General features: G+C 38.9%; 2 protein-coding genes, 1 long non-coding RNA gene and 3 other non-coding genes across 9 annotated transcripts; 1 reads left to right on the forward strand and 5 right to left on the reverse strand.

Annotated features, from left to right (window-relative positions):
* Positions 1-33: 33 nt before the first annotated feature.
* On the reverse strand, positions 34-167 carry Trnai-uau. Its single transcript has 2 exons — positions 130-167; positions 34-69 (listed from the first exon to the last, which is right to left on the reverse strand). It is a non-coding gene; the product is annotated as a tRNA-Ile (tRNA).
* A 288-nt stretch (positions 168-455) lies between these two features.
* LOC124314351 lies at positions 456-1,374 on the reverse strand. The gene is made up of 2 exons (XR_006911177.1): positions 1,249-1,374; positions 456-1,146 (listed from the first exon to the last, which is right to left on the reverse strand). It is a non-coding gene; the product is annotated as an uncharacterized LOC124314351 (long non-coding RNA).
* Positions 1,375-1,913: 539 nt separating this feature from the next.
* On the reverse strand, positions 1,914-4,607 carry LOC124314071 (MFS-type transporter SLC18B1-like). The gene is made up of 10 exons (XM_046779083.1): positions 4,134-4,607; positions 4,022-4,058; positions 3,863-3,961; positions 3,604-3,788; positions 3,484-3,538; positions 3,164-3,414; positions 2,882-3,075; positions 2,722-2,817; positions 2,574-2,648; positions 1,914-2,497 (listed from the first exon to the last, which is right to left on the reverse strand). Exons 1-10 carry the CDS (start codon positions 4,494-4,496, stop codon positions 2,182-2,184), a joined length of 1,671 nt encoding a protein of 556 aa, XP_046635039.1. The 5' UTR covers positions 4,497-4,607; the 3' UTR covers positions 1,914-2,181.
* A 577-nt stretch (positions 4,608-5,184) lies between these two features.
* On the reverse strand, positions 5,185-5,298 carry Trnai-uau. The gene is made up of 2 exons: positions 5,261-5,298; positions 5,185-5,220 (listed from the first exon to the last, which is right to left on the reverse strand). It is a non-coding gene; the product is annotated as a tRNA-Ile (tRNA).
* Positions 5,299-5,596: 298 nt separating this feature from the next.
* Trnai-uau lies at positions 5,597-5,716 on the reverse strand. The gene is made up of 2 exons: positions 5,679-5,716; positions 5,597-5,632 (listed from the first exon to the last, which is right to left on the reverse strand). It is a non-coding gene; the product is annotated as a tRNA-Ile (tRNA).
* A 427-nt stretch (positions 5,717-6,143) lies between these two features.
* LOC124314182 (pseudouridine-5'-phosphatase-like) lies at positions 6,144-8,835 on the forward strand. 4 transcript variants are annotated; one of them, XM_046779294.1, is made up of 6 exons: positions 6,144-6,252; positions 6,383-6,539; positions 7,198-7,419; positions 7,671-7,892; positions 8,137-8,372; positions 8,436-8,835. In XM_046779294.1, exons 1-6 carry the CDS (start codon positions 6,235-6,237, stop codon positions 8,610-8,612), a joined length of 1,032 nt encoding a protein of 343 aa, XP_046635250.1. In that variant the 5' UTR covers positions 6,144-6,234; the 3' UTR covers positions 8,613-8,835. The 4 variants fall into 4 exon arrangements, with proteins under 4 accessions (XP_046635250.1, XP_046635252.1, XP_046635251.1 ...); XM_046779296.1 differs by lacking the exon at positions 7,671-7,892; XM_046779295.1 differs by lacking the exon at positions 7,198-7,419.
* The last annotated feature ends 11,080 nt before the right edge of the window (positions 8,836-19,915 follow it).

Here is a 19,915-nt window from a genome sequence, read left to right on the forward strand (position 1 = left end):
CGAGAACAAAAAAATTAAGTAAAATGTATCGAATTCTCCAGGCGAGGCTCGAACTCGCGACCTCGGCATTACTTTTTTATTACTTTAATGTATATATTATTAGTATAGTTTCACATGCAGCTACTGTCGTATAAGTACCATGCGCTAACCAACTGCGCCACTGGAGATAATTATAATCGATAATGTTTCTATTCCCATGTTAATTAACTTTGGTCGGTTGTTCCCGTTGGCAGTTTAAACCACGATAGCATTACTTGAATTGTATCATTCGTTTCTTTTCCGCCTCGTTACTTGATAGCTACCTACCTCTTGCGGGACTCAAATCCACAGTCCCCGGCTTAGGAGACCGGTTCCTTATTCATTAGGTCATAGAAGCTGATTTACTTTAGAAATTTATGATTGAACATTAATAAATAAGAAACCCAAGAAATAACACATAGTAACAACACACTGATTGGCATTTTACATCTCTCGTTTATTGTCCTTTTACTTTTATTTCGGTAGACAAAAAAAAATTAGGAGGTAAAATAAAGTGAAGAAATATTGCTGAATGTCATGATACAGGATTCAGTGACTGGCGACTGCAGTACTGTAATGAATAAAAACGTAGTGCAGTCGCCAGTCACCGAACCATTTCAGAATCACCAACAGCGCAGGAATTGTGAGGATCTAAATAGAAATCGGAGAAAATAATTATATTTCAATACACTAATTCATCAGTTATTTTAGGTTGCCCTTGGAAACAAGAAGTTTCAGCTTTCTCTCCACGTAATCATACAGCACATCATGATTTTAATAACCCAAATTCGTGAACCAATCTAATCTAGTCTCATTAACGAGAAAATCTAAATTTTATAATTACTACCAATCAATGTTAGTGCATTTAAAAAATAAATTTGTGAACAATTACAGTATATAATGTATTACTGGTACTGTAAAATTAACCACTAGAATATCGACATGCAAGAAAAATGGATTGAATCCAGTTCAAAACCACAGAAGACCGACAAATCTTTTCCAAAAAATTGAAACTCGTTATCCAAGTTCTTATCAGTCAGGCGATGAGGATGACCTTTTTAGGAGCGAGGGAGTAGAAAACACGGAGACATAGAATGACCAGCACAGTTATGTAACATAAGGCTTAACCTCACAAATATGAAGAAATCTCTATATTTTTCAGTCTCTCTAATGAACGTTGTTTAGGTAACATACCAATAGAAACTAGCAACGTAATAACTTAAAGTTCACCTGAATATATAGTCCAGAGAGTGTGCGGGCCAGACTGCCGGTGTCCAAAACTTGTGACTAGCGACTGCGATAACCAAGGACTTTGCCGTCTTATATATACTAAGGAATGGTGCTATAGAGTCAAACCCTGAGGGGGAAAGGTTTTTGAGTACAGTGACGAGGCTATTTTTTGTTTTGGATATTTTGGAGTTAAGTGAAAGTTTCACGCTCGTTCTAACATCTAAAAAAGATTGAAATAGTGAAGGAGAAGTTTTTTTTTACTGGACTAACTTGCGTATTTCATCGGCAAATAGTTTTTATATTGAGGCAGCGTAGTAAAACTCGATTCTGAAAACGGACATCAGAAATAAGTTAAGAATTTTGTGGGCAATTTTAAAGAATAAAATTTTAAATTCAGTATTTTACAGCATAGGATATTGCACCCTTTGCATTCTTCTGAGCTAAAGAAGTGTTATAGAACAGAATGCCAAAATGCGAAGGGATTATGAAAACTAAACGGCGGAATTAAAACCTGATCAAGTGAGCAAGGCAGAATACTCTTTCCTGCTTTGTATGCTTAACCATCAACGATTCCTTCTTTTAAATTTCCAATTCTAAACCAACTATTTTTGAATCCAGATTGCGAGTGTTCCTCGATGTGTCCTTGAGAAAAAAAAATAAAGAAACACAGTTATATGCTTTTTAATCGACTACATGTTATCCAGCAAGAAGGCGAGGAGTTAACAAATGCACAATTGACATACACCATACACAAAAATATACCTAAGGCTGACAAAAATTAAAACTATCTAAGTAGAGATTCGGACCAGAAATTTAACATCCATTTAACATTTTTACAGACTTATTGAACATTATTTGGCTCTCATAAATTTTGTCGTTAGCATTTTAATGCAAAATGAGTCTAAACTGTAACACGAGATTATCTGAAAAATATTAGCAAGTTGTTCCGTATGCTTGAGTAGACTCTGCGTCTTGATTAAGTCGTTCACGTTCGCCATTGATACCAATCGTAATTGAAGCGGTCTTTCCAACTTGCGTTATGTTGGAATTGCTGGATGCATCGTCTTCCGAGATCAAAAGTGGTGACTTGGAAAGAGGAGGATTATTTTTCGTACGAGAGGCGGAAAATGCCACGTAAAACAGCAATATGAGAGCGACTGCAAAATTCAGTAATCCGATAGCTGTTATCGCCAGAGGAAAGCTATACACATCGACTAGAATACTGCCAATACATGGGCCTAAAACCTCCCTTTCCGTACAAATGAAAACAAAGTTTTAGAATGACATAATTTTTATGCATTAAATATCTATCATTATTTTCTTACCCTAATGAGTACATTGACGCCCACAGACCAGCAATGATGCTGTATGTACTCATTTCCGTTTCACAACCTACTTGCCTGGATAGAAATTAAACGAGATCAGTATGACACTATGACGTAAGTGGACATTTTCGGTTGTTAAAAAAATTACACTGCGTGTTCAAGTAAAGCTTGATATGTGGGTACATAAGCCAATGCCACAAATGTCCCAATCAGAACAAGGGATACAATGTTGAGCCATAACACACTACGGAGAAATGAAATCGATTAATTTTTCGAAACAGGAACTAAAGCCTATAGAATTCAAATACTTTGGCATGTGTGGTAAAATTGGAGAAGGACCGAGTAGGAGCAAGCCAACTGCTGTGACAGACAACCCGATAATCATCATCAAAGTTCCGTGGTTGTACTTGCTTACTAACCAGCCCCAAAAAGGACTTGAAATGGCGGAACTGACTGAAGTAATCAGGAACAGAAGACCCAGCTGCATCGGGCCTAATTTAAACTGAAAAAAAAGGGGGGAATGAAGGGGGGTATGAAGAATGTAAGATAATTTGTGCGTTCCATTGCTAAAAAGACAAGCAACTTCATACCTGTTCCATGTGAATAACCAAGGTCGGTTCTAAAACACTCCAAGCACTTGAAGATACAGCCACCACTACGCAAATGATGAAAACAGCTGGTATTTTGAATATGATGGCCAAGACTTTAGTTCCAAGATTTCCTTTGGAATAAACGTGATTTGTTTCGGGAAGACAGAAAATGCTGAATGGTAAGATCAGTAGCATTACTGAACCCATGATATAGAAAGGAAGTTGTAATCCTCCCAATGTGAATAAGGATCCTTTAAGGAAAATAGCATAATTAAAGTGATCTTTACTTCTGATTACATAATAATTTGTTCAATCCTTACCACCCAGTAGAGGTCCAATGGAAAACCCTAGGCCAATAAAAGTTTCCAAAATTCCCTGCATCATTAATTTAACATGAATAAGATCCTTTAAAGTATAATAATGTCACAATATGTACATACCATAATTACACTAATTTTATCTGGAAATAAATTTGCAACATAGGTGGCCCCAGCTGTGGAGAAAGCTGAAGCTCCAACAGCTCCCAATCCTCTTACAACAAAGCACAGGATTGTAAATTGTGTGTCATCCTGAACATGTTCAAGGGTTCCAAATAAGAGATTGCAGCTTCCACAGAGGAATACACCTGTTATTTGTTTATTAAAAAAAAATTAGATTTTACACAGTTGGTCTCTCAATTTACTCACAACTTATACTTACCTGTCGTAAACATAAATTTTGGTCCTATAGATGGTGTAATATGACCAAAAATTGGAGATGTACAAAATACCACAGCAGGATGAATACTGAAAATAAGACCTAAAAATGTATTGATTAAGTTACTGTGAGTTGTTATGTAACATGTCTTAACTGTATTACCATAGGTGCTGGTTGAGATATTATGCAAAATGGCTATCTTGAATTTCGAATGAATAATGGGAAATGTATGTTAATAATAGTAACAATGTAACTGAAACTATAAAAGTAATACCTCATAAAAGAATGTAGAAAGCATAGAAATTGTACAGAAACAAACGAAGTAGACAATACATATGATTGCAAGTGTCCATTTTTGATTTTGTTCTAGCTGCTTAAAAATTGCTCTATTTTTAGTAAGAATCAGGAATTTGTTCCTCAACTGTATAACTTCTTCATCAGAGTGCTCCAATCGTTTGTCATTGAGAACTGACACCGACATGCACCTAGCTACTTGTGTAATCAGTTTTGCCGATGGACGATAATCAAGGAAAGCATGATCTGTAGTGTCTGTACCATCTATACTTCCTACTGGTGAAACAACAATTGAATCACTCATTGTCGCAAACACACGGTGAGGTGAACTTGTTCGAACCATCAGCTACTGATTCCACTCTTGCACTGTATTTGAATTTTGCGGTAGTGTTTTCACCCATGGCCCTGAAGATGGATTTAAGGTAAACAGCCCGTCAGTAGACACTAGCGCCAGAGCGGACATACCATGAAACTCTTCGTTGTCAAGGAGTTGGGCGGGATTTTCGATCGATTGATTTTATGGGTCGATCGTCGATGTTTACTAATTAATTAAATTCAACGATGAATCTTTACAAATATTACTTATCGAAATGAAAAAATGGTTTCATAATTACAAAAAATACATTAACTGTCCGACGTCGACATCGTTACTGTTTGTTTTTTGTTGTTCAATTTTTCGAAACGCCTTAGTACTTTAGCAGTGGGCGGATGCGGATCTGGGACTATCGTCTCGATACTAGTTGATACGTGGTTCTATCTGGACGATTAGACCGATTGCGATGTTATACTTCTACTAAACAAAAACATTGCTAAACAGATGAACTAGTTATCAGATTTTCTAACTTTCTGTGGTGAATATATTAATCTAACTGTATTACTGTAACAATAATAACATTTTCAGTGAATTTAGATTATTCATGTAAACCTCCTACTGGTTTCAGAAAATGGTGTATGGTTTCTCCCTTTCCCCTTCATACAATAATGAAATAAAAATTGTCTCAGCATTAGTCTATCTATTTATTTTTCTCGACTTCTCCAGGCGAGGATCGAACTCGCGACCTCGGCATTACTTCTAAGTTACATGATATTCACGCTAAGTTACTGTCATATAAGTACCATGCGCTAACCAACTGCGCCACTGGAGATGAATTGAACAAATTTAGCTGCTGATTTAGTATGCCACGCTCAAAACAATTATAGTTTTCATTGTTCTCTCATCTCTTAGGGGATGCCCTTTTATATCATGATGGTGTAGGTTAGTAAATAAAGTGTTTATCGCCCGACTTTTGCTCTCGCATATTTTTATACGGCTTTGCTTCATGCGTCATTATTCTGTACGATAATGTTTTTTTCTGATTATGTGTATCGATTAGTAATGCACCAGTAACTGAGACAATGGGCAGTTAAAATTCTAAAATATTCCTAGTGTAAATAAAAATGACTTTCTCCAGGCGAGGCTTGAACTCGCGACCTCGGCATATCTTTATTCCTTTTATTGATATATTTGCACATTCAGTTACTGTTATATAAGTACCATGCGCTAACCAACTGCGCCACTGGAGATGTCGCAAACAGAAAGAGAAACATATTAAAAAAGAAACATAGAAAAAGGAATTCTTAAATTATTCTAGGCCAGCATATCAACTTTTCTAGTGATTTGAATACTTTAGGTGTAATTTGCATAGGTTATTTGTAGGGCAGTCTGATCCGTGCTTAACATAACAGCGCAACTTTGCGTTTTATGTTTTAAATCTCTATTACCGCAAAGTTCCTCTAATAATATAGTAATATTTCTCTACACTTTGGGCAAGCCTTCCAGAATTTTGCGACAAATATATAGAAAAAATTTCCTTTATACATTATGCAAAATATCAAGTGCTGTTCATCTCCGATACAACACTCATAATGTTCTTTCTTAACTTCTTACTTTGAATAAACCTGTAATTCGCTCCCTTACATACATGTCATCTAGCGGTCAACTTGAGAGGTGTATAGCTCGTTCTATACCAGACGAAATGCTCTTGGTTTGACATTGAGTTGACACAAACAAAATCAAAACCCTCTGAACCCTTTACGTGCCTATGTGTCACCGTAGTTTGGTAATATAGTATTATATAATACTAATCTTTGAATTAGTCAGTCGAAGAGAGTCATTGTCAGCAAATGAATTGCTATGAAAGTAGTGATTGTTTTATCCTCAATATTAATCGTTTTTGTTGATTTCTATAGGTTTTCAAGCGTTACAAAAGCCGGCTAGTCCCAAGACGAAAGAGGATACCAACTATAAACCTTTCATTTCCTATTAGTATTGATCGTGGACGAAAAAAAATGGAACAGTTTGAACCAGTAACTCACGTCCTTTTCGATATGGATGGCTTATTACTAGGTAATATGCCCAGCTGATTAGTTATTACACATTCATAGTATCTTATAAAAGCTCTTGGAAAAACCATATTGTAATAGACAAACAATTTGTCCTTATTAGTAAGATAGTCTAACTTTTTTGCCTGGTGACTGAGCATCTTAAAATCATCTCTGTTGAAGAGTTATTCAGCTTGATCATCTCTTAATGGGGCATCCGTTTGGATGCTCCCCTGATTCACAACTTTTTGTGCTACAGTTCCAATGTGATTATAGACACAGAAGACCTGTACACGATAGCAACCCAAGAGATTGTGAGTAAGCATGGCAAGGATTACACATGGGATATAAAGACCACAGTTATGGGGTTTATTGGAAGGGATGTAGCCGTTGCCTTAGTTGAAAAAATGGAACTTCCCATGACTCCTGATGAGTATTTGCAAGCCACTGGAGAACTCCTCTGCAAGTTATTTCCCACTTGCAAGCTGCTACCAGGTCAGCCTTCGTTTTGACCCAGAACCAAACTCAAGCACTGAAATCTAAGTTTAAGGCTAATTAATACCTTTTGAAGATTTAATTTATGGGTAAAACTATAAGTTTCAGATGGAACCTGCTGCGAAATCTGTAATCTCGAAAACATTCACATAGATTTTATGTTCCTGATTGTATTTCTTACACATTAGATACAGAAACTTTGTACACGATCACCATACAGCAGATTGCCAATCGATACGGAGGTAAGATTTTTACATGGGAGATGAAAAGTCGGCTAATGGGGATGATGGGGAGAGAAGCTGCAGTCGCCATCGTTGAAACTTTAGATCTTCCAATCGAGCCTGAGGAGTACATGTCTTCGTCGCAGAAAATTATGTCGCAGATGTTTCCTTCTTGTAAATTCTTACCAGGTCAGCTGAGAGTAGTCAGGGCCCATTGCCTTGAGTATTCCCTTATTTCCCTACCCGCGATTTACCGTCGGCGGATGCACGACCGCAGTTCCCTTTCGTAGGATTTATAATTTCATCCCCTCTTCCTCACACGAAGCTAGTACGATGGTGTTGCTGACGTTTTTTTAACGAAGAGTCATCGGTCTGTGAATAATTCTTGTCGTGTGTGCATCCTGGTACTTAACCCCCTGGCGCCCCCCGCTTCCAATTAGATTCGGAGGAGATTTACTCACGGGCCATTCAAGAGGTATCCGACCGACATGGAGGCAAGGCCTTCACCTGGGAGCTCAAAGTTCGCCAAATGGGACTAGTATCGGCAGATTTAGCTGCTCTAGTCGTCAAAGAACTGCAGCTTCCCATAACGACTGAAGAATACTTGGCGGAAGTCGGGCCCGTCAACGTTAGGCTCTTTCCGAGTGCCAACTTGATGCCAGGTACCTGCATGGCAAGAACATCATCGAATTCATCACAGACACATCGAACAGTCCGTGTGAGGGACATTTTGGAGCGCAACCCATTTCGGTTCATTCGGTTTTTTTTATTTTTCTCATCTGTTTTCTTTTTATTTCAGTGTTTGAGTTTGACTTCTTATCAACTTATTTTTCATTTGGGTTCATACATTCAGCTCCCGACAGCTTTATTCCCTCTGATTTCATAATATTTCTTTACGACCAACAGGTGCAGAGCGTCTGTTGCGCCACTTGCACTCAAAAGGAGTGCACATCGCAGTTGCCACGAGCAGCAGCCGCGAAAATTTCGAACTTAAAACCACTCACCACGGAGGTGTTTTTCAGCTGTTCAAGCACATTGTCACTGGCAGCTCAGATCCGGAAGTGAAGGCCGGCAAACCAGCTCCTGATATTTTCCTGATTTGCGCTTCTCGATTTCCCGAACCGGCTCCTCATCCGTCAAAGGTAATTCATCCTATCGTTCTTCGACAAATTGATTTGAATGACATTTCATTACGAATCCAACAGTGCCTAGTGTTTGAGGATGCCCCCAACGGAGTGAAAGCCGCACGAGCTGCCGGAATGCAAGTTGTGATGGTTCCCGATCCTCGCATGGATCCGCTCTTGACTCAAGAAGCCACTCTTGTACTCAAATCGCTGGAGGAATTCAAACCGGAACTTTTCGGTTTACCCGCCTTTGACTAAAAAATTAAAACGAAAATAGGTTTACTGTTAGCATTTGGCAATTTACTATCTGGTCTCTTTTATTATTGAAGAGGTGCAAACTGTCACGTCAACCGCACGACAGGGTTATGGGTCTCACGCGTCATTTTTCCCCCACTTTTTGTGTGCAACTGCAAGCGTGCTCTAACTTTCATTTTAGTTTTTTCGTGTGACTTCACAAATACACGTCTATTAAAGCCTGTTATTATTTGTACGCATTTCCCCACCTAAATTCAAGTATTACAGGTTTATAGAGAAAATCCAACCTGTTGCGCAATAAGCCCTTTCGGCGAGAGCAGATTCCTAGGAATTGGTTCCCTTTTTTTCAAATAAATTAAGATTTTATTTAATTTATTGGGTCAAATATGATTGAATAATGTGGTTTAAATAGCGAAATTCAATATTATTGCTAGTTAACACAATTTTAGTAAAGAAATATTTTTAAAAGTGAGAAAAATCGGTGTCTTAAGGTGATGCGTAATTTCCGTTGGGGCTCGCAGGTTATATGTAGAGGTCCCTGAACACACCAACCATACACTTTTTCGTCTGCATTTACGAAACCGAAGATGAACTCAAATTCTGCAATTGAAAAGCTTCCTCTGCCTCGCACGCTCCCAACAGAGGACGTTGTTCTCGTACCACCAAAAACGGGATTTGGATACCGTGGCTTTCGATCCACTTCAATCACGGCCGTGATTCCCAAACATGAAATCATCCGACCAACAGCAGCTCTGAACCGGATCAACCATCCAAACGATTGGAATTTCTCTACCAAAGTGCCGACGGGGAAGGACAATGTCATCAAGCCACTCCCCGGAACCAAAAAGAACCTGGACGATTTTAAACCAAAAGCTTTCCGGGCCAGACCTGTTCCGCGTCAACACAAAGAGCCTTTCCGACCGGAACTTCCTAGCCAAAAGAGCCGCCAGAGAGCTAAAAAGGAAGAATCACATCCCGGATTGGTCAGTCGCATATTCCACTCGATAGTTGACCCAATTTTGCATCCAAACAAAACGGACGATGATGAAGAACCTGTCAAGGCAGAAGTGATCACTGAGAGCCTTTTGCCAGTTTCAGAGACCGCCGAACCAACGGCCAATACTACTCAAAAGGCGGACACTCATCCAGGATTAGCAAGTCGTATGTGGCACTCGGTGGTAGACCCAATTTTTCACGGACCGAATAAGCCAGAAGTGAAAGGTGTTGATGAACAGCCTGAAAGAGAGCCGGAACAGTCCGATGGCGTCGATGATTCCACTGAAGTTAATGCTCAATCACAATCCTACCCGAAACCGGATGCAGTCACACAAATATTAAATGGGCCTGGTGCTGTTACAAAGAGCAAATCCAACACAGTCGACATACCACAAGTTCGAAAATCGGTGAATTTGCAGGATGAAAGTGACATAGTGGACGGCGTTTCTTCGTCAGACTACCTGAAGTCATACCTTGAAATGATGCAACTAGTGAAACCTCGTCGTAAACCGAACGTGATTGGAGTCACGAAAAAGCAGAGGGAGAAAGAAGCGGGGAAACTCCCGCCTGTGAATACGCCAGGATTTGGCTCAAAGGCGGAGCGAGTTAGAAAAGCTCAAGAAAAGAAAAAGTTGAAAATGGAGAAACTGAACGCTGTTGAGAGTCCGGTTTAGAAGAAGAAGTTGCCGGAACCCCAAAGAGAAAGTGGCTGGAGGAGGAAGGGATGTTGTTTCGTCAATGAGTAAAAATTAAATTTCTGTGTCAGTTCGAAACAATAAACAATTCTTTTAAAATTTATTACATTTGTTTTTATACCTTTACTTAAAAGTCCTTATAAAACAATTGGGTTTGAGTGTCTGCTACAATATTTACTTTTATATACCATTTGATCAATCAATAAATATTAATCAACATTAATTTATTCTCAAGTCTATTTTGGATTTGCATCGATCGGCCTGCATTTGAAGGTCTTATATATTTTTCCTTTACGTGAACAGTGTTAAGCATTAGATGAACAACTCAAAACCATAAATTCAAGGTTTAGATTTGTTAAGTATTACGATGTAGCAACAGAATATATCATTATTATGTTCACCAACGCTCTAAACATCATTCACCTGGTTATATTTCACTTGTTTTTCTTTAAATTATAGCAATCATATCGAGCCCGCAATAACCATTATGTTATTGACCATGAGGAATACGTTGAAAAACAACATGGCTTCCAAATATGACTAACAAAACTTAACGGGATGATATCAGTGTTTTTGATAATAAAAGTAAACTCTATTTTTCTAAAGTTTAGGTCGATAAAGTGCAGTGGTAACCAAATCATACTAGAAATGGTCCTATCCAGTAAGTTGATATCTTAATTTAGAACACGTGATCATAATTCGAATCGCCACGAGATTTCATTCAAAGTTCATTGTAAAACAAAAATATTTGGTTGCGTTATATGGGCTCGGAGTCTGCTACAATATTTATTTATATGTCCTAGTCGTATTGATCAATCAATAGTTTATTTTAATCGTCATGTCCTTCTTCCTTGACGAAGAATGGACAGCAATTTCAATACGAAATTTTATTGTTTCTTCGTGTTCAGTTCAGCGGCTATTATAAATCGTATATCGTATATCGTATATCGTATTGATCAATGAATAGTATATTTTAATCAACACTAATTGTATTCGTACATCTTTTTGGGGATTTGCATCGATCGGCCTGCATTTAAAGGTGTTATAAATTTTTCCTTTAAGTGAACAGGGTTAAGCATTTGATGAACGATACGAAACCATAATTTACAAGTTAAAATTTATACTATGTCTCCATGCAGTAGTGGCATATATTGATGCTTATTTCATCATTGTTGTAAGATTACTACAAGTATCTAATTAGGTTGGACATCGGTTACAGGCTGAGTACGAAAATCAAGCCCGTTTATTTTTGCATTCCCTACTCTATTAGTTATACTCGCAACACTTGACATTACTCTAACCATCAGCAGTGTACAAGTAACCCAACGAAATGAAAATTAAGTATGTGCATGATGTTGCAAGGACGGATTTAGAAATAGCCTGCACGTAGGGCTCTGTCACCCGAAATGTATTTCTAGATTTCTATAATGATTATTTCGGTAAAGTGCAGTGACAATCTGGTCATACTTGAACTAGTCTCAACTAGAGAGCTTGTTAATTTTATTATGAACATGTGATCACATTTTGCATCACCACGAGATTTCATTCAAAGTTCATTGTAAAACAAAAACATTTGGTTGCGTTATCACGTTTACTCGGTAATTTCATGGGCCTGAGTGTCTGCTTCAATATTTATTTATATGTCCTAGTCGTATTTATCAGTCAATAGTTTATTTTAATCAACACTAATTGTATTCGTACAACTTTTTGGGGATCCGCATCGATTGACCTGCAATTAAAGATGTTATAAATTTTTCCTTCAAGTGAACAGGGTTAAACATTTGATGAACTTCTCTAAATCATAAATTACAAGGTTATTGGCACAATATCTCGATGCAGTAATAGCATACAACGACACGTAGTTTACCAAATCTCATAGATCTTTACGACTACATTTAATCAGCTTAAATTTTTAGTTCAATCAAGCCCGGTATCTATATTAGTTTTAAATCCTTGATTTCACTTCACTGATCACTTAATCAGTACTGATCAGTAATTACAAAACAAGGTTATTGAAAACTGAAGAAGTGCGTCCCTTCGTTAAGAGCGGGCTACGATACTGAAATCGAATTTCAATTCTATCTTTCTATTGGTTAGGTCGGTAAATATCAGTGGCATTCGAGTCATACTTGATCTAGTACAAACTAGATAATTTTTAACTTAATTATGAACATGTGATCACATTATGTAACGCCACGAGAATTCATTCAATGTTCATTGTAAAAAAAAACATTTTTTTGTGAAATCACGTTAACTCGGCTAATGCACACGCCGAGGCATACGCACCTTTTTGTCAACGCGAAAAGAAACTTATTACTTATCTCTAGATCCTATTAGAACTGCAAAGATTTTGATGGATCGTGTCGTGTTGTTAAATTTAAATTTGATTTCACGACATACACAGTTTACATCCTCTTCTTTATTTCATTTGAGAGATGAAAGAGCTTTCTTTGTAATTTTTCTGTTTGAACAGTTGACTAACGAGCCAATGAGTGCCAGTTCGAAATATACATCCGGTTTCGTCTGCCGCGGAATACTTTTAACGTCATCACGTCATTGTCTTTTAGCTTTTGACGCTGGCACGCTGCTGACATCTTTTTTAGTAAATGAACTTAAAAGAGCGTTTTTTTTTCTTTGCATAATTCTTACTTGTTTGTTGATTGAATTATATAATTCGTAGATATATTCCTGTATGACATTTTTATTTTGTCACTTAATGATACTGATTCTATAAATTTATATTTTGGTCTATTTTTTAAAATTTATATATTGGAGTCGGAGAATGAGAAGAACGGCCTGTTCTTCAGCATATGGCATGATCACGACTGTATTTTCTAAGATTGGTCGGTTTATGGAGGAGATGCAACCCAACCTTAGAATCTTCAAGTCTTGATCCTGTTCACGCCAATTCATTCGCGACTTTCTCGAACTGCTAATGTAAAAATCAACTGCTATAAATGCTTCAAATTAGATAGTCTTAATAATGAAGCAACGCTTACTGTATCTCTTGCATAAGGTGTTTAATTACACCTGAACGTGATTATTTCAGTGTGAGTGGACACACTAACAGATGATTAAGACTGCTCATTATAAAAAAGCGTGAAACATCACGCAAGCCACCAGTAGATAACCGATCGAGTACGTAACCTAAAATCTGTGAAATAATAAACACCGTGAAAAGAAAAGAACGTCGCTCAAATTTGCCCGCTCTCGTTTCAAAGCCAGATACAGATGTACATAATATTAACAGTAACACTCAAATATTCCGCCCGTAAGTTTTAAATTCTTCTCCGACGAAATTCTCGAGAGATTCCTCTCAAATTTCTCAGGTGCGCTGCCGGCTGCTGCTCCTATGGTTCCAGCCGGTGCCAGTCAAATTGCGTGAATTGCGTCTTTGTATAATTGTTACGACCAAGTTTTGTTAGACGCAGGTGAAGGCTGACCCTGGATGTTTGTTCAATGCCACTTTCAGTTGGCTATCGGGACAGGTTTCGTGTGTTTTGTCAGATTCCATCCCAATGCAAAACTTAACATAATCGAATTGTCATGGCGGAAAAAAGAGGGAGGCGTTGGCCATCCAGCATCGCATTGACCCAGCCGTATCAATCGAAGTGTACGTGAACAATTCCAGTTCTAGAAAACATCGAGACATTCGAAAATTCGTTTATCAGGTCGCGCTGCTGAGTTTGACACAGTTGAATATTAAATAACACCAACCGCTCCATATATCCTCCGCATTTATAAATGAGGGCAACGTTTACATCTTTTACACTCTACGACTGTTACACCATCAAATCCTTAATAGTAGCTAAGTATTTTTTAAAATAAAAAGAAAGAAAAACCCGAGGAATAATGAAATCGTTGAATCAGAAAAGAAGAAGAAGTTCGGGACTTGTCGGAGAGGCCGTGCGAGTTCACCGTTATTCCGCGGGACATCATCAAGACGAGAGAAATAATGCCATTTCATTCCAGAAGAAGAAGAAGAAGAAGAAGAAACAAGCCTTTCTACATATATATGCATGACACTGGTGTAAAAGAAAAGAGAGAGAGAGAAAAAGAACCTGTTTGATGATGACAATGATGGAAGGGTTGCGTTTCTCTGTATTTCTTTCGTCTCTCTTCAGCCAAAACAATTTCTACGGTTTTTTAGATATATATATTTACCCACAGTGTGTGTGTGTGTGCGTATCAGAATATGTAAATTTCGGGAATTGCTCGGTGGTGGTGGCAGCTTTATAATATTTTTGTTTTCCAGCCGGGATACTTGTGAAAAAAAAAGAAACCCCAACTAACCGGCCTTAATAACATCAATACGCCCCGGGTCACACGAATTCTTTCGCCCAATTCGAATCGGTGGTGGTAGTTCTTCTTCTTCTTCTTCTTATCAATCCTCCCCTCTCTCTACAACGCAGTCGCGCAATCCAACTTTTTTTAAAATTCCTTTTCGAAATAAAAACAAAAACCTGTTGACGACATTTTGGTGACTCCATCCATACGTAAACATATTTCTTTAAAACGGAACGAGCCGAGAAGAATCAAAAGAAATAACGACGTATGGAAATGTTGTTCTACACATTACACAAGGACAACTTTTTTCTTCTTCTTCGTCTTCTTTTTTTCAATTTCCTTATTCCCGCCCGTTCTTTCGTGACCGACAAAGGAATTCATTTTCAATTCAAAACAGCAGACTTTTTGCTATACAACCCCCCCAGAAATTAACACAAAAATACGTATATACACGTAATATTGGATCATAATAAAAATATGTATATCGTAACACAAACAAGTCGGGAAATCTCCGGGGGCTTGTTGATGGTTTCCCAAGCAACAATCAAGCGAGGATTACTATTGCTTCGCAACGAAATTGTGTACAGCATATATAGGCTACTATATAGTACACACACACACACACACACGGAGATGATTAGCTATTGTGTTTGAGCAGCGCAGCGTAATCACGAGTTAGCCTTTCTTTACTTTTATCTCTGCACTCTGTTACATTCCGTGTACAATTTTTTGGATAGAGTCAAGGCTTTCAGCACACACACTTCCATGCCGTGCTCGAATGTCGTTTTAATTTCTGACGGCTTGTACATGCGTAACTGGCACCCGATATTGTTAATTAGTACGTCAGGCCAATTCATCCGCAGCATATATATCTGTTCATCTAATTCAATTATTTTTCTAATTGAATTATTATCTCTTGTTTTTTGTTTCGGTTGCTTGAAAAAGAGTCCGCTAGATGCCACTCATCGGCCGGTTTTTCGATCTCGCTAGCGCGGCCCAGTCCTAAAAAAACATTTTTCACGCGGGAGTGGGGGTGGGGTGGAAGGAGGGCGGAAAGGGGGAGGTTATAAAAAATAAAATTCTTTTCCTTTTTCTTTTTTGTTGTGTTTTCTTTTTTATTTTTTTTCTCATTCTCATGGGTTGGGGAGGTCTCCGTTTCTCTTGTGCTGTGTGTCTAGTGCGCAGCGCAACCGCACCGATAAGAACGTCGTAGCGTGGCATGTTTTTATTTTGTGCTGTCGAATTTCCCGGACACGCTGGGTCTTGCGGGGGCATAAAACTTAAGAAAAAGCAAAAAAGCTATACCAAATTTTCGTACACACACACACAATCGAGAGTCATTTCTTTCCTGCGCATTTTGTGTTTTTTTGTTCAAATTCCCCACCCGAAAAAATCTACAACCCGAATAGAATATCTAGTTCTCCCGCCCGTTACAACGCAGTACATTAGTAGGGTCCGGCAGAGCTTCTCTCCCCATCACGAAAAGTCAGAGCCCAACCGACGAAAACAAGATACAGGATTTTTTGTTGTGTTTTCTAGGGCAAGATTGGAATGAGAGCGCGCGTCGAGAATAGAAATAAATACCCGCCGCCCTATTCGTTTTCGTCCCGTCTCTCTCTCTCTCTCTCTCTCTCTAGCCCATGTTATATCACCAGAGCAAAGCGACCGAGCAGCAGTAGCAAACGCTAGGCGCGTTTAAAAAAAGGCCCGGGATACTCTCTCTAGCTAGTCTACACGACCCCGCGTCTGCTGTTGTAAAACTTGGGGAGTTCGGGAGAAAAAAAAAAGAAGAAACAGGCCAAAGCTTAAAAAATTTAAAAAAAGGAATTTTCGGGATTTCTTCTCGCCCTCTCGTCGTTCGTCTCTAGTTTCTCTCTCTCTCTCTCTCTTTCCAAATAAATCTTTTTAAGGCCTAAACATATTCAGAGAGAGTTCGTCGACACACCCCGCTCTCTCTCTCTCTCTCTCTAGCTCGTACACACACATTTTTGGGTGTTTTTTAAAAAATAAATAGAATTTAGTTTTTCTTTTTTCTTTCTTTTTCTTGTGTGTGTGGTCTGATGGGAGAGTGAGACGAGGCCAAACCCTCTCTCTCCCCTTCTCCTTGTATTCTCCATTTTCCCTTCGTTATGTTCGTTCGGGAGAAAAAAGAGAAGAAGAGAGAGAGAGAAAAAAAGAACGAACGAACCAACCGATGGAAGTTTTGGGGCTGTTTTTTTCTTTTTTTTTTTTCTTTTTGGATGCGTTCACGCACGATGACCTTCACCGCTTCACGTTCGGCTAGAGTGTCCTGGCTCGGAACGTTTAAAACGCCCCAGGCCTCTCTCTCTCTCTCTCTCTCTTGCTGGTGTGTTCTTTTGGGAACCCTTTCGTTTCTTGTTTTTATTTTTTATTTTATCCCGAAAATGCAACGCGTTCCCCGTTAATGAGTTTAAAGAGCGGGAGGGGACGAAAAAGGAGAAGAAGAAGAAGAAGAAGGAGACGCCATTCATTCGCCCCTAACCACTTTTACATTCCTCGTATCAAAACTCATTCAGAAGATAACAAATTACATCATCCCACGTATATATATATACTCACACACACATACGACATGGGATGGATGGGGGGGGGGGGGATGTGCTGTGTCTGAGCTGCAGGACTTTGGAAGACAACAACAACAACAACAACGCCTTTGGGCTGATTCTCTCCGTTTCCCAGAAGAAGCGAACGAACGAACGAACGAACGATGGCGAAGAAGAAGAAGAAGAAGAAAGCCAAGCGAAAAAAAAAATATATAAAGTGTATAAAAGAACCCAGAAAAAGTAGTCGTAGTAATAATAATCATAATCATAATCATAATCATAAAGGGGAAATATAAGGAGACAAACAAGAATTCGGGTCGAAAGAAGGAACGGGGTGAATAACAACAACAACAACAACAACAGCAAATGCAATCTGAAAATGTTCTTTTTAAAATAAATAAATAATCTTCTTCGTTTTGAGGTCGAATGCACGTCAGCTGGAATCGAGTCAAACGAGTCGGATGAATTTTTATTTGGAATTATTTTTCTCTTCTCCCGAAAAATCCCGAAAAAAAAACCGTTAAAGGAAAAAAGAAAAAAACAAACAAGTGGCAGCCCAAAAAGTCACAAACGCCAGCGATTTGAATTCGAAATGAAGTCACTTTGCTGTGACGAAATGATCCTCTCTCCCGCGCGCCAAAAGAAAAAATAAAAAAAGAACTTTTTTGACTTTGTCAGCGGCGCCAAATTCAACTGCTCCCGATGGTCATCAAATATTTTCGCGCGCGTGCAGCTCTTCTTTTTTTTTATTTTTTAAATAAAAATATTTGCCTAAATTGGACGAATTTCATTTTTTTTTTTAAAAGATAAATCAAACCAAAATTCTTTTGAATAAATCAAAAAGAGACTTTGTGCGTGTATCTTTCAGGAGCTCACGCGTGCATTCAGCAGAAGAAAAAGAGGGGGTATTTGTGATAGACTTTTTCACGCTCCCGCAAAAGGGGGAGTGTATAGGGGGGGAGGACAAAGTCCGGTCGGTTACGAAAGAAGAACCCCGAAAACATTTTCTTCTTTCTTCCTATTTTATTTTGTACTATAGACACACACACGTACACACCCAGCAGACGAAGGGGACGATGCTTTTTTCAGACTCGCCTATGCGCGACGTCATTTGTCGGTTAAAATTACAAACGAGAGAGAGAAAATGTATAACAGGCATCACACGATCACGGCCGGCCCCCTTTTGAACGTTCTAACTATATACGTCGTAGATGTGTGTATACCTACGACGCACATAGTGTATGGTGATGAATTAACATTCTTTTTTTTTTTTTTCACCGAAAAGGATAAAATCTCCCCCCAAACTCGGCGTGAGCGGTTGTATAATTTCGTGAACGAAATTTCTTTTTTTTTCCCGCGTTCGTTCCACCCACCTTGGAAGAAGAAAATAAAAGACGAACGAAAGAACGAAAGAAAGAAAGAAGAAGGAAAAGAGAAAAAATAAAAAGGTGGGCTATTATTACTCCCTTTCAAAAATGGGAAAAAGATAAGAAAACAAAAGGGTGGAGAAGGAGAGAGAGAGAGAGGGGGGAAAAGTGTAGTACGTACAAGACACACGGCGCACATATCTCGACCAGAGAGAGCCTAGGGTTATACAACATCCTACATATACATATGTGTGTGTGTGCCGAGCGCAGGGAAAAAGCTAGCTCCAGTCCCAAATATAATCTAACGATGCGGGTTTCGACAACAAAATATTACTACACTACTACTATAGACTCCGGTCCAAACGCGGGGGTATCTCTCTCACGCGGCGGGTTGGGTGTTTTTTTTCCCCGGCAATAAGCGGGTTCCATCCACACACACACAACCACCCACCCCTCTCTTTCTCTCCCATAGTCCCGCGTTCATCGCATAAAATTTGAGCGTTCGTTCGGGATCTAAAAAAGAAAAGAAAAGAAAAAACAAAAACAGGCCGCCTTTGGAATTTATTAAAAGTTCGGCTGGTTTTCCTTTTTTTGTTGTGTTAGTTTGACTAAAGGTAGTAGTATAGTATATGGACAAAGTCTATATGATGCATTATTTAATGCCCCTTTCTCTATCCTCCCCCCCCCCCCCCCCCCTCATGCGCGTGATCGTCATCGATAGATTGCGGGCACAGTCTAGTGTATACGTACACCTCACATAGATGTTATGGCCGCCGAGGACTATGCGTGAATAACATTTTTCTGTATATATGGCATCGTGAATATTTGGTTTCTTGACCGAACCATAGACAGACGAGAGAGAGAGAGAAATTCTTTTTTTGGCCTTCGGGAGGATGCGCTTTATTCCACCACCACCACCACCACCACCACTATATATTCTTCTTCTTCTTCTTCTTTTTACTTCCACCATCAACCCCGATATGGCCGCGGGAATTTTTTCTTTTTCTTTTCTTCTTTCTTTTCTTTTCTTTCTTCTTCTTCTTCGTCTATTTCTGCCGCCCTCGGCAGCAGCAGCGAGCAGCAGCAGCAACAGCGTTCACCATCTACACACAACACGCACACGCATATTCCCGCCGAGCCCATCCCTTTCTTTTCGGGGGTTTGGACTCACGGTGAGAAACGTTGGCGGAGTCTCTCGTCACCGATGGAAGAAAATATCAAATTAAAGGGTGGGAAGAAGAAGAAGAAGAAGGAAAAACGAATGAGGGAGAGAGAGCAGTGCCATGGAAACCCAAACCGGAATTGCGGATGCGTACAACTGTATGTACTATACAAATACATCAACTATACACGTACGTATATAGTATAGTCCAACACTGAAAAGGGCATCCGCCTTT

Source organism: Daphnia pulicaria, chromosome 10, assembly GCF_021234035.1.
Source record: "Daphnia pulicaria isolate SC F1-1A chromosome 10, SC_F0-13Bv2, whole genome shotgun sequence".
Classification (NCBI taxonomy): domain Eukaryota; kingdom Metazoa; phylum Arthropoda; class Branchiopoda; order Diplostraca; family Daphniidae; genus Daphnia; species Daphnia pulicaria.

Coding starts and splice junctions, on each gene's coding strand:
- LOC124314071 (XM_046779083.1), bottom strand. CDS start 4,496: ATGGTTCGAACAAGTTCACCTCACCGTGTGTTTGCGACAATGAGTGAT. Junction 3,789..3,862: donor AAAATTTATGTTTACGACAG/GTAAGTATAAGT, acceptor AACAAATAACAG/GTGTATTCCTCTGTGGAAGC. Junction 2,649..2,721: donor GCTTTACTTGAACACGCAGT/GTAATTTTTTTA, acceptor ATTTCTATCCAG/GCAAGTAGGTTGTGAAACGG.
- LOC124314182 (XM_046779294.1), top strand. Junction 7,893..8,136: donor GAGTGCCAACTTGATGCCAG/GTACCTGCATGG, acceptor TACGACCAACAG/GTGCAGAGCGTCTGTTGCGC. Junction 8,373..8,435: donor CGGCTCCTCATCCGTCAAAG/GTAATTCATCCT, acceptor CGAATCCAACAG/TGCCTAGTGTTTGAGGATGC.